Raw genomic sequence first — 13,548 nt, 5'->3', positions numbered from 1 at the left:
GGTTGCCATTGTATAGCCGTCATTTTGAGTTTTCAAATTCTATTATCCGAATCATAATCTATTTATATGCTGGTGGAGAAGTTATGCCTGTCTCTCAGAATCTTCAGATCAACATAATAATAAACTGCATTTTTGCATATTTTGATAACTTTTTTCGAAAAAAACTGACCTACGAAAAATTTTGCAAAATATCTATTATTTAGTTCAATGTTTGAGATACTTGCAAAAAATTTTTTAGATCTAGAGATCTGAAATTTTTTTAGTTCAGTCACAGCCAAATTTATTGTAAAAAAACGAGATTTAATTGCTTATAACTAATAAGTAATTAACAAATTCATATAATTTTTTGTGCTAGTTGTACTTCTTACATTCCTAAGAGTTGATTAAAAGAAAGAATTCGTATTTCAACGCTAACTAGAAATCCAATAAAAACTTAGGAGAAGTAGGTGGGACGTATACGTCCCGCTGCGTCGCAAAAGAAAAATAGATATTTGGACAGTTTCGTCCCCTTAATCGAATAAAGTAATTTAGATTATCTAATTATCTTGATAATATTGAAGTTTGTCCACGAAAAGTGAAATTTGCGTACATATTCGTTTTAATATTTCGGTCTAGATAATACTGAACATCGACAGTATGACTTTAAATTGTTTCCTCAAGTTTATCAATTTTTAATGCTTCACCAATGCTCCAAAAGTGCTTGCTAACTTATCAATTCTGCATTGTTGCATTGGCATTTTGGCTAAACTTGAATTTGTTATAGCAATGTATCTTTTAAAATATTATCGAGTGACTTACTTTGAAAAGAAGTATTCTGCTATACAAATATCTGAAAGCACTTTTAAGTTTATACACTATTTGTTTAGTTCAACTGATAGTATAGTGAAATTAAAACCTTTCTCAAAGTAATTCATAAAATACGCAATACGAGTTTTGTGGTTTGAAGAAAAATATTTTGATTTATAATTCCCTTGAATTGATACCAACTGATTTGAGCAGTCGTAGACAAGAGACCGGTGTGAGAAGCATTATTCATCGATGTTTGTTTTTGTTATGAACATTTGAAACAGCTTGAAATAAATCTGAAAGCCTCACGTTTAATTTTTATTTGAACATTACCATGTGCTTCTTGTTAATTTCACATTTTCCACAAATAAAAAAAATCGAAAAGTCTAAGTAGACTGTTGGGGAGGGCAAATTTGTTAAAATTCTACTTAAGTCTACTATAACTCTATGAGTAATGGTTTACTTTATTTCGAAGCTCTTCCAGGCATGGAATTATCACATATTACTACACGACATGGCATAATTTCTAAAACTGTTGAAATTTATTTAAATATTTTTCACAGGTATAACCTTTTTGTAATGTTTATAGTCAAAGATTTACAAGGGACAAATGTGCACAGTCTTCTTTAATGTTCACTACAAATAAAGATGCAGACGACAAACATTTATCACGAATACACATAACTGCCACTTTGAATATTTTCCTCATTGCGAAAGTCAATGTACATTTTTGGTACCCCATTTTCATCAGGCGATGGCTGATTTTTCGCCATCCCAAGCAACGCATGCGTGCCGCGAACAGTTTTTCCAAAGAAACGAAAAACAGACTCTCACCATCGGAAAAGTCTTCTACTCATCATCATCATCATCGTCATCATTCTGCACTCACGGCGAGTATTCTGCTGAAGTGAAGACGTGAAAATTGTTGTCTTAGTCGCAAGGAGGGTTTCTGCGTTGGAAAATTTCGAAAAGTTGGATACTGGACTCTGCAAAGATCGCTGGAAAGTGCCTCCGGATGTAGGGAAAAGTTTATCTGCACGAATTAGAGTTTGCACGTTATGCAAGGTTGGTATTTGTTTTACCAGACCGGCCCCGAGACACACGGCTGGAACAGTTCGTGGGGGTCAATCTCCCAGACAGAGCGGGGTGTGAATTTTGCAGATTGGTGATTCTTGTCCTTCATCAGGGCAGGAAAACTAAATTTGGATTTTGCTTTCTTCTTCTTGTTATTTCTTTTCGTTTCGCCAATGATCCTGATATGCTGAAATGCTGGCGATGAATTGTGGTGACGGTGTTCATTGTGCGTGAATATGACGAACAGGTGAAGAAAATTCCGAAAAGCTGAGGATCGTCCCCGTACACATCGCACGCAGAAGGCACTGCTGAAGTAGGAAAACGGGTGAGAAACCGTAATAGCAATAGCGTGACACGACACGCGTAGAAACGAGACAGAAAACCACGGCGATACGAGAACGCTTTCTGTTTCTTTCAGGGTGTGGTGGTAAGGTGCCCATTTGTAAAAGAAATTAGGTTTATCCAGTGTTGTAAACTTTGGTAGTTTTGTGTAGATAATGGAAAATAATGACTGCTTACAAAATATTTTTATCTGTTTTGGATGTTATAGGGCGGAGTGACCTATTCGCTTTCACGTATTTCGTCTGCAAGAGGCTGAATCAGACCTGCGTTGGTAATAGGTGAAACGTGAGACGATTGCGTAGCGGTGTCACGCGTCAGGTAAAATAAGAATAAGGCGAACAGCAGTAAGAGAAAATCGACACTCGTCTCGTAGTTAGTGACGCTACTGCAGATCCTTATTATCTGTGAAGTGCTTTTATAATCGGCAACATATACGTAGCGAGCTACAAATAAAGTGTTCATAACCGATAGAAAACAATCCGGAAAAAGTCACAACTGAAACAAACGCATTAGAGTGATTTAAGGATAGCCTGTATAGCGAAAACATGAATGAGCTCGAAGCACTGCGACAGGAAGCGGAGACGCTGAAGAACGCGATACGTGATGCTCGGAAGGCAGCCTGTGATACATCGTTGGTCCAGGCCACGAATAATCTGGAACCCATCGGTAGGATACAGATGCGAACTAGACGTACCTTGCGGGGTCATTTAGCTAAGATCTACGCGATGCATTGGGGTAGCGATTCTAGAAATCTAGTATCGGCATCTCAGGACGGTAAACTAATCGTGTGGGACTCGCACACGACGAACAAGGTTCACGCGATACCCTTGCGTTCGTCTTGGGTAATGACCTGTGCATATGCTCCATCCGGGAATTTTGTTGCCTGCGGAGGACTTGACAATATCTGTTCAATCTATAACCTCAAAACAAGAGAAGGAAACGTCCGAGTATCACGAGAACTGCCCGGCCATACAGGATATCTGTCTTGCTGCCGTTTTTTGGATGACAACCAAATAGTGACTAGCTCGGGCGACATGTCATGTGGGCTGTGGGATATCGAGACCGGTCAGCAGTGTACATCGTTTCTCGGACATACCGGTGACGTGATGGCACTGTCCGTCTCGCCCCAGTTCCGGGTCTTTGTGTCCGGAGCGTGCGATGCCTCCGCCAAGTTGTGGGACGTCCGGGAGGGCCAGTGCAAACAAACATTTCCGGGACACGAGAGCGATATAAACGCGGTTACATTTTTCCCAAATGGACACGCGTTTGCGACCGGTTCCGACGATGCCACCTGTCGGCTCTTTGACATTCGTGCCGATCAGGAGTTAGCGATGTACTCGCATGATAACATTATCTGCGGAATTACTTCGGTGGCGTTCTCTAAATCGGGTCGTCTATTACTGGCAGGCTATGATGATTTTAATTGTAACGTTTGGGACACACTGAAAGCAGAACGTGCCGGTATTCTTGCTGGCCACGATAACCGCGTGTCTTGCTTAGGTGTAACAGAGAATGGAATGGCGGTAGCTACCGGGTCCTGGGACTCGTTTCTGCGGGTATGGAACTAAGCTTTGTGTGCGTTTTTAATTATCTAAAAATATAAGATGTAAGAATCACAATTTTTATAACAAAACAAAAGCTGTAAGAAAAGGAACCACAAACTACACACAAATATTAAATTGTTTAGAAAATTAATAATAAATTATCAATATAATTATAAATCTGAAAATTTACATTGTAAAAAATACCATACTAGATTTTTTCTTATGCGTTACGCTATTATAAAGACTCGGTTTAAACGAGATTTGCGGGACTTTTCGGAAGTAATTTAACAAGCGAAATCTATATAGCAATTAGATGGTATATACCGATATGTAGTGAATTAAGAAATCAAATTTTAGTGAAGAAGACGAGCGTTAGAGACGATAGAACCTTTTTTTTGTACAAATTTAAAGTCATATTCGAATCAACAATGTTGGCTCGAAAACTTTAGAAGTGCTACTCATGTCTGCTTGAAATGTATCATTTGCTAAACTTAGCACCTGCCGCGTATTGTGTGTTATCATGCTTATTGCTAAGTGTTTTATGTATCAGGTATTTATTATACATTTTAATTGTAAGAAACTTGTGGAAAATGAAAAGGCAGTTAAGAAACAATAGAAACGGAAGACGTGGGACTAAACACCGAATATAGACTCGTTCGTTTATAGATCACGGTTCAATAATTTCGAATATTGCCAGCCCACCAGGCACCAGAAATGACGCAAGTTATGTTATTTTTCCCATCCAGTATATTCACATATTCCTTGGCCCATCCAGTATATTCGGAAGTTCCTTAGAGTTCAAACTTAGAACTAGGGACTTTATTCATATGCAAATAAGTGGTGCATATTGTTGACAACATATTGAGTCAGTATAGCGTTCAACACCGGCACCATAGTGACAAGAAAAAAAATGACCCCCATCGGCTCACCCTCGAGTCGATACCTAGTCCCACCAGGAGTACTTGCACCAAATTTGAAGCAAATCGCATTTTCACCGCTAGGTGGCACTGTATGCCTCGTATTATCACTGTAGGTGAAAAAAATTTATTTATCTGCAACTTTGTCGAAGACTGCTAGTCATTTCGGCTTTGTTAAAAGAGGTTATGAAACATTTATTGAAGTGATGTCTGAGTCAGTTTTGCATTGGGCGTAGCAGTGCATGGTTGAATATCACTACTCAAACTAAACATTTTTGTGAAATAATGGTGAGATTTAGCTCAATAGCACATTCAGAAGAATTATAGTAAATAATACGAGACATGTTTTGGTTGGAATATTTTAGTTCCACATGCTACCGCATAGAGAACACCAACACTAACTTTTCAACGGAGAGAGATAGACATTATGTGTCTTCTACAAAGTTGTAGAACAGGAATTTTGCAGCAATTCTTCCAAACATTTGCAGCAATTGTTCCAAACATCTCGATATTACCTCTCTTTTATGAAAAGATAGTGTTGACGCCCTCTATGCGTTCATGGAACTGAAAGTTTCTAACCAAAACAATTGACTAATCCATGTGCAGTTGTGTTAGTGCGAGATTGATGTTAAACCGGGTGGATTTTTTGCCAAATGAGGTTAAATCAGATGGCGAATTGTAAACATCGCGTTATATGTATGTTGTCCATACACATTGAAACTGTGTTGGTGTCCTAGATGTCAAATAAGTCAATACTCGTATTATTTCCTATATAATTCCTCGGAAGATACTATTGAGCTAAACTTACCCGTTATTTCTGAAAATGTGTAGTTCGTAGTAATCAAGTACTGATACACTGCCCATAAAAGCATAAGAGTCCCATATAGATTTTTGTCGAAAATGAGTTATCTGTTGGTTTGTATTCTGTATCACCACAGAATCACGATGCATAATTAAGATTACCAGGTTTGTTTAGAAAATATCGAAAAAAAATACCAAATCATGGTTGACAAACCATAAGACTTAATGAAAATGTAAATCTTGAACAGCGTTTTTCTCGACTTGCTGTTTTGCAATGTGGTATTCTTATGCTTTTATGGGCAATACACAACCATGTACTGCTACGCCCCACACAGAACTGACTCTTCGTTAAAAGTTTTATTACTTCGTTGAATGTTGCATAACTTCTTTTAACAACTCCGGATTGACTAGCAGTCTTTGACAAAGTTGTAGAAAATTAAATTATTTTTCTTATTTTCACTTGCAGTGATAATACGATGGGTACAGTGCCACCTAGCGATGAAAATGTGAGCTAGTGGTTTTCTCCATGTAAGTGTTGAAAAATCCGATACAAACTTCAGGCACGCTGTTCTTTTAGCTAGACTTGATTTGCTTTAAATTTGGTGCAAGTATTCCTAGTAGGACTAGGAATCGACTCAAGAGTGGTCCGATTGAGTTTTCAAAAATTCATTATTTTTCTTGGCAATCTAACCGGCACGCGTCGTAGAGGGTACGAATCCCGACCATAGATCAGTCATTGTTTGTCGGGAATTTAAAAAAGATCGCGTAAGCCACATCAAATTTTGAAAACACACACAGTACTACGGTTATTTGCTGATTGAGCAGTATGGCAGGTTGGCCTGGTAGGTGGTGGTGGTTGTGTCGAAGATGCCTGTGAAGTCTGTGTTACGTTACATGTTTTGTAATAGTAATTTTCGCGCAGGACTTTCCGTTATTCACAGCCTGTTTACATAACTGATATGTGGCAATCAGGTTGTCAGAGAGATTTTGGAAAATTTCATGATTGAGAGTCATAAAGGAAGCCATAGGACCGACTAATCATAGTCTCAACATAAGAACACTGTTCGCAATGCCCGGAAAAATGACATAAATTTTCCAACTTTACACTTATAGTGTCACAGCCTGGATACAGACGATTTTAAAAACAATTAATCTGCATTTTCTAGTTTAATAATCATCCCACTTCATGGATAGAATCTTGCAGCTTCTCAAATCAATAACAACCGTGTTGATTCAAAATGGTGGTAATTAAAATAATCTTTCTACGCTTCAAATTTACCTATTTTTGTTCACGTACCTCCCGGTCAAACCATTCGGAATTTGATTCGGAATCCTGAATGGAGTTGATATCCATACTGACTCCATTCGGAAATCCGAACCGGTTCCGGAATGAGTTTAACTGGGCTCCTGCGATCTTGTCATTTTCTCACTTAACGGCTTGTCATTTTCTCACTTAACATGCACAAAAAGCGAAATATACTGATGAAAAATTGAGCAGGGCGAAGAACACTGCAAAGTGCAGATCACACGTACAAAATGAAACATACGAATTCAAACGATGCACAATTTCGCACAAAGTTCTAGCCTGCGAAGTGAACTAAAACTCAAAATAAGTTTAGGGCCCTATTCTCACAGTCACGCCACCTAGTGACAAGAAGAAAATTTCCTTCTATCCTTGATCGGGTGAACTATGTTGACATCTTTTATAATTGCCTTCACTGTTTCTCTACGTTTAGGGTCACGATGCACACAAAGGGAACTTAAATTGCACATATGGGAGCGATAAACAGCAAAACGAATTCGTCAACTCTTGACCTATTTGGAAAGAATCGGTTTTAAAAGATTTGGAATTTAGTCCAGTTTCTGTGTTCTTATTAGAGTTCGAATCCGTTGACTGTTTCCGGAATCCCTGTGGAGTATATCCGACATCCAAGTAAGCTGAGGGACGAGTTTTGAAGAAACATCTCATAAATTTAAGTAGAATTTTTTTCGAACATATGGCTATTTTTCATTTAACCTTCACTATGGACTAGAATTGGACCAATTTTGGTTACTGGAAAACTGTTCCGGGAAATCCTTTGAAAATGTATATACCTTTGCGTCATTTCAGATTTTTGGATTCATAGATTTATACGAAATGCAAAGTTCTTCAAATCATACGATTCTGAAAACCGGTTCCGGATGAAATGAAATAAGGACATTTGACGGCATTTTGAAAACCAAAATGGCGGTTTCCGGTTAGCACTAAACAATTAAAACCATCATCAATATGGGCATCATTTGTAAGAGAATGATTAGTAGAAAATATTGATTTTTGATCCTATTTTGAAGACCAAGATGGCGGTTTACGGTTACCATAAAACATTAAAAACCATCATCAATATTGGTGTCATTCGAAAGGGGGTGGTTAGTAGAAGGCAGAAATTGATCATTGATGCCATTTTGAAAACCAAGAAGGTGATGTCCGGTTAGACATGCGCACAGCCGGCGGTAGTTGTAACATACGTCGACGGCGAACAATAGGCTCGAAAATTCCCAATATTCTAATTTTTACCAAAAGAAGACAAACTACTACTATGATATAAGTTCACTTAGTTTCCGATTACTCACCATGAACAAAAAACATTAGTTTTATACTTATGTTGAATTTGCTTCCGTACCGCATTACTTGTGAAGTTTATTGTTTTTTTTTGTAAATTTCATTTACGATTTCCGCTATGTCATTACCAAATCGACAATTTAATGAATATTACAATGACTAAATGTTGACTCGTGATTATATGCATAAATCTACATTGTTTACGGTCCCTCTATACGCCCTGATTGATTCTGGATTTATTACATCTTGGTGCAATTCGTGAAATATGCAATTTTGGGCATGATCTTAATTCAGCTTTTTGCTGGTGGCTGCGTTTTCAAATGCGCACTCTATTTTGACAAGTCGTTTGTACAGTGTCAACTTTGACAACACGTCAGCGGTGTCAATTTTGACAAGCGGTCTCATCAGCCTTGAGTTTCACGGCTATCATGTATCCTGCTTATTTATTTTCTTAATAAACGTTAAACGTCAAATTTCAAATTTGTTAGTTTATTTTCAAACGCCTTTTTCGATGATTTTATTTTCTTCGTGAATTTATTTATAAGCATATTTTCAGCTGTTTGAAAGTGTCGAGAGAATTATGCGATTTGAACCTCTGCTCTTACTTAAATTCATCCCACATGAAATTACTAATAATAGCTACACGAAACTTGCTTTTAAACTACGCGGAAAAGCATCTTCTAACTATCGTTAGAAGATGCTCAGTACCTAAACCTAGACCTAAACAATATTTGTTCACACCTGATTTTGAATACAAATTTGTAGCAAAATTTAGCACCAAGAATTGACAATTGTCAGCTACAGCTGCATCTGCGTTTACCGAAGAAATCGGTAGCAATTCACCTGACTTATTAGTTTCGACTAGATTGAGTATCGCTGATTGGTTTTACTCAGTTTGCTAATCGCCCAATTACATGATAAGACTGATTAATTGCCGTATTGGTCGACCGATTTTTGTATGCCGATTGCGAGTAGCGAATAGTTTTGAATAGCAGATGTTCTGTATCCACATTTCGAGTTAAGTGCCGCTGTTGAATGGGACTACAGTTGACTGTGCGGATCTGTACCGAAATCAGTTTAGTCTTTCAACTGAAAAACTATTTATATTTGACGTTCAATTTTAGTTGAGAGCAGAAGTGAACGCCTACCACGATCAAAAAATTGAATCTGAAGGACGGTTTGTCAAATTTGACAAGACTGATGATTTGTCAAAATTGACATTGGACGGACGACTTGTCAAAGTGGGGTGCGCATTTGGGGACGCAGCCACCAACAAAAAGCTGAATACTTAATACGAAACTCTGACAGCTATTCACGGATTCGTGAACAGGTTTTTGCGAAAAGTGAGTGATCAGACCGAGTGAACTTATATCTTAGTAGTTTTTTTTGTAAAAGCAAGCATATTCGGAACATTCGAATGAGTAAATAATCGGCGTGGGAAATAAGTTAAGTTAAATGAGCCTATGGTTCAGAGTCGGCGTATGTAGTATATCTAACCCGTGCACATATCTAATCGGAGGTCGCCATCTTAGTGGTCCATTTTTGTCTTCCACTGAACACTCCCTTTCAAATGACACCAATATTATGATGATGGTTTTCACTGTTTTGTGGTAACCGGAAATCGCTATAATGGTTTTCGACATGTTGTTAAATGTCCTTATTTCATTCCATCCGGAACCGGTGCCGGAATGGCCATACTGTAGGAGTGTATAATTTGACGTATTTCGTTTAAATCTATGAATCTAAAATGCTGGAATTATAGAGAGGTATATAGATTTTCGAAGGTTCTCCCGGAAATAGCTTGGATGCCCACAGAGATTCCGAATAATTCAGGAATCGGTCAACGGATTCGAACGCTAATAGGGACACAGGCTGGACTAAATTCCAGATCTTTTAAAGTTGGTTCCATCCAAAGCTGCCAAAAATTAATGAAATGACGGCATAATTAAAATGAAATTTTAAGAAAAATTATAACCTGGTAAAGTTTAACAAGAACACAACCATAATACAACTGTTCAATACATTTGTAGTCAGATTTTTGCCGTGCAAAGCGCTACCACCGATTGGTCCCCATTCACCGATCATTTTGATTCAAAAATCGTTTTAATTCGAATACTGAACGAAATTTAGGAATTATAATTAAAGCGAAACATGAAAGTAGTACGTACAACATAAACACAATACAAATTTTCAGTATACATCTTTTCTTAATTCGCCAAATAAGCATTTTTGTATGCAATGTTGCATCAAACGCCATTTTTGCGTTGTTTTTTTGTAACTTATAAACCTAGAATTTTCAATATAAATAATGATCGGTAAATGGGCCTTTGAAAATTCTATTTACTGATCACGAAATAATTAAGCGCATTCAGACCGCAATTTGCAAAAGGTGTGAATACTCCGATAAGCAATTGCAACTGGCGTTAGCTACAGTTGAACGTGGTATGTCAATCCAATACCCGGTAATCCACTGGTTATGAAGAACTCTGAATTTATGAGTGAATTTCGAGCGTCAAAAGTTAATGTTAGGTCTGTTTCAGTGCCAGGAGAAACCTGAAATACTCCGGAGCAAACAGAAAATTCGTCGGAGAAGTTCGTTCCTGTATTCACTTCTCTTTTTGTCTTTTTCGGGGAAGAAAAACGGAGCGAATAGGACAAAGTTTTTTTTTTTTACTCCTGTTTGCTACGGAACTACTGGAAGCAAGAAGCGTGTTTTGTAACAAACCCATTTTTGTTTTCAGGTTGAATTTTTTACGACCCTGAATAGATGCAATCTCGTGAAATTTTTCTGTTTACCCAGGGTTAGGTTTTACCCTGGTCATATCCAGACTTCGCTCATAATCATCGCCAATCACCCATAACTTATCATTGACCGACTAATCGTCTGTGCAGCATGCACCCACAGAGAACAGCTTGTGTAAACTTGTGTAAAAATCCCTAACGGTTTCGAAAGTAGTTGGGATATCTAAACCAGGTGCGCTGCTGTCGTCATGTTTTTGTGGCTGAGTTCGAATGAATTGACAGTGGTTATTTCTCTACCCAGTCAAACTAGTCCGGAACCGGTGTACTGTTTACCTAATTTGATATCGCAAACAAACAACAAATACTTACTTGTTGTTTACTTGTTTTCAATTAGCTCTCATGAAATACAAGAAAATTTCTAAATGATCGATGAAATAGTGCAAAAAAAACTAACGCTTATTCTTCTTAGTTATTAGAAAAGTTTGTGGCAAAATCAACAGTAAATTCATTAACATATTGCAATCAATAGTATTCTGGCTACTTATGTCGAATCGCCTAGCAAGAATATATGAGGTTATTCCGAGCAAACTGACAGAGGCAAGAGTGATAGGCCTTCGCAGATTTCAGCTAATGCTTAAGTTCAAGTATAGCCCATATATAAAAACTCTGATTTAGTATTAATATTTGGATGAATTATTAAAAGCCTCGATCGGGTATTTCACAATTTTCAACCAACTTTTATGATGATACTGTTTCTTAGGAACGAAGCAACGATATTGACGCCAATTCATTCGCATTCCGTCGTTTGAAGACCTAGTAAGTAACGAAATATTGCGTCCCCTTCCCTAACAGAGCTCAGATAGATTGCCCATTAAAGCATAACAGTCCCATATGAATTTCTGTTAAAAATGAATTATCTCCGTCGGATTGTATTCTGAATCACCTTTAATTCACATTGACAAGTAAGACTACCAGGTTTGTTTAGAAAATATGAAGAAAAATACCAATTTATGGTTGTCCTATCCAAAACGCTCAATGAAAATGTAAATCTTGAACTGCGTATTTTTCGGTTTACTGTTTTTTTCAATATGGGACTCATGCCTCACAGAACAGTAGACATTGTTGCAAAAATCGATAGATAAGCTAGCTAAGAATATACCGCCACAAATTCAAATCTCAATTCAGGGTATTTTCGAAAATATAGAACCGAACGCATAGGAGCTCCCAACAGGTGTGCAAGCGCACGGACGAACGTGGTTGTGGGGAATACCACATACTCGTCCACTCGATACTCACGCGTTTTCTTCACATTCCACAGTTAAGGTACTTTTGAAATAGTGGGAAACAAAACAAAAAAGATTATGACCGATTGGAATAAATCAAAGTTTGTTCTCTTCCAAATTGAATTTTTCTTTATATGAACCTAGAATCGAGCTGCATTTTTCCCGTCAATTTGGTACTATATGTAGTGAAGAACCGCTTCACTAATTGTCTCATAAGTCTGAACATTTTGAACGAAAAAAATTATTTTTTTTCAAGATTTTTTTATACGAATGAGTGAAATTTTAAAAAATTATGTGATTTCTTTCATTCGCAGAAAAAATCGCAATTAAAAGTTCTTTTTTGCCTTCTAAAGCAGGTAACCACCTTAAACTAACATTGAATTTATCTCTCGATGCAAGAATTTATATTACGGAAATTCTTTTGCCGAGATATTTTTACATAAAAACATTTGTACTTTTAATATAAGAGATACAGTGTTTTGAATCCAAAAAGTCTCAATTTGTAATATAGATTCGAATTCCTTCTAAATTGAATAAAATACGGAAAGGCCGATTATAAGTTTGAACGTTTTTTACCACTTCAGGGTACTTCATGCCTAAAAATGGTGCAGTGTATTCTTTCATAGTCATTTTCCAGATTGGATATACCACCATCACAAGGCATTGATATATTACTTTATCGACTCTATTTTCCCTTGATGATCTAAATGCCGTGTATCTGCCACACTCACCATCTATAAATGCAAACAATGTGTGACTGTTTTACGCCACTTCCCAATATCGCAATGATTTAAATTTAAATTATTAAGTATAAGGTATGTTTTCTAATCGAAATATAAAGTTATTTGAATGATCAATCTCTGACAAACGAAATAAAACGCGAACTGACCGAGGAATGATGGAGTTTAGAACACGGAACAAAATTATAGTTATCGATCATTATCTATAGTCGTAAATAATGTGATGAGTGTGTAAAAAACTTAGCAAAAAGTAAAAGCTACAAACAGAGAAATCATGAAAAATCATTAAACATCGCTAATATAATAAATAAGAATAACAAGTTTAGCAACAACCAACTATAGCCATTAGCACAGATAGTATGCAAAAGTCTAATATAACTACCAACAATAAGAAAAAAAATGTCGGCTAGGGAAACTACTAAAATCAGTATGAGAACAGCACACAAAGTAATACGCTACATGTAATTGCCAAAGAGAATCTTACTAAGAGCAAATAAAATTCGCATAAAATTTAATGATAATGATTTTTTTTCATTTGTTGACATTTATTCTCAAAATGGTGACAGTCTTGGGGGCACAATTTGTTTTACCTAAATGGATAGGCTGGTTTCTATATATCAGGAATGAAATTATTTGTATACTGTGCGCGAAATAAGTAAATCCACACCACAGAGAAACAGACGTAACAGCTCGAAGAAAATTCTAAAAAAATCATCGCCC

The 13,548-nt window shown here is 37.0% G+C and overlaps 1 protein-coding gene across 3 annotated transcripts; it reads left to right on the top strand.

Moving 5' to 3' along the window:
* Positions 1-1,650: 1,650 nt before the first annotated feature.
* LOC131693982 (guanine nucleotide-binding protein subunit beta-1-like) lies at positions 1,651-13,343 on the top strand. Of its 3 annotated transcripts, none has more exons than XM_058982302.1 (3): positions 1,651-1,851; positions 2,108-2,185; positions 2,411-13,343. In XM_058982302.1, exon 3 carries the CDS (start codon positions 2,748-2,750, stop codon positions 3,768-3,770), a length of 1,023 nt encoding a protein of 340 aa, XP_058838285.1. In that variant the 5' UTR covers positions 1,651-1,851; positions 2,108-2,185; positions 2,411-2,747; the 3' UTR covers positions 3,771-13,343. The 3 variants fall into 3 exon arrangements, with proteins under 3 accessions (XP_058838285.1, XP_058838283.1, XP_058838284.1); XM_058982300.1 differs by having other exon boundaries at positions 2,108-2,287; XM_058982301.1 differs by having other exon boundaries at positions 2,108-2,340.
* The last annotated feature ends 205 nt before the right edge of the window (positions 13,344-13,548 follow it).

Source organism: Topomyia yanbarensis, chromosome 3 (genome assembly GCF_030247195.1).
Source record: "Topomyia yanbarensis strain Yona2022 chromosome 3, ASM3024719v1, whole genome shotgun sequence".
Taxonomy (NCBI): domain Eukaryota; kingdom Metazoa; phylum Arthropoda; class Insecta; order Diptera; family Culicidae; genus Topomyia; species Topomyia yanbarensis.
This window is presented reverse-complemented; position numbering and strand designations above follow the sequence as displayed.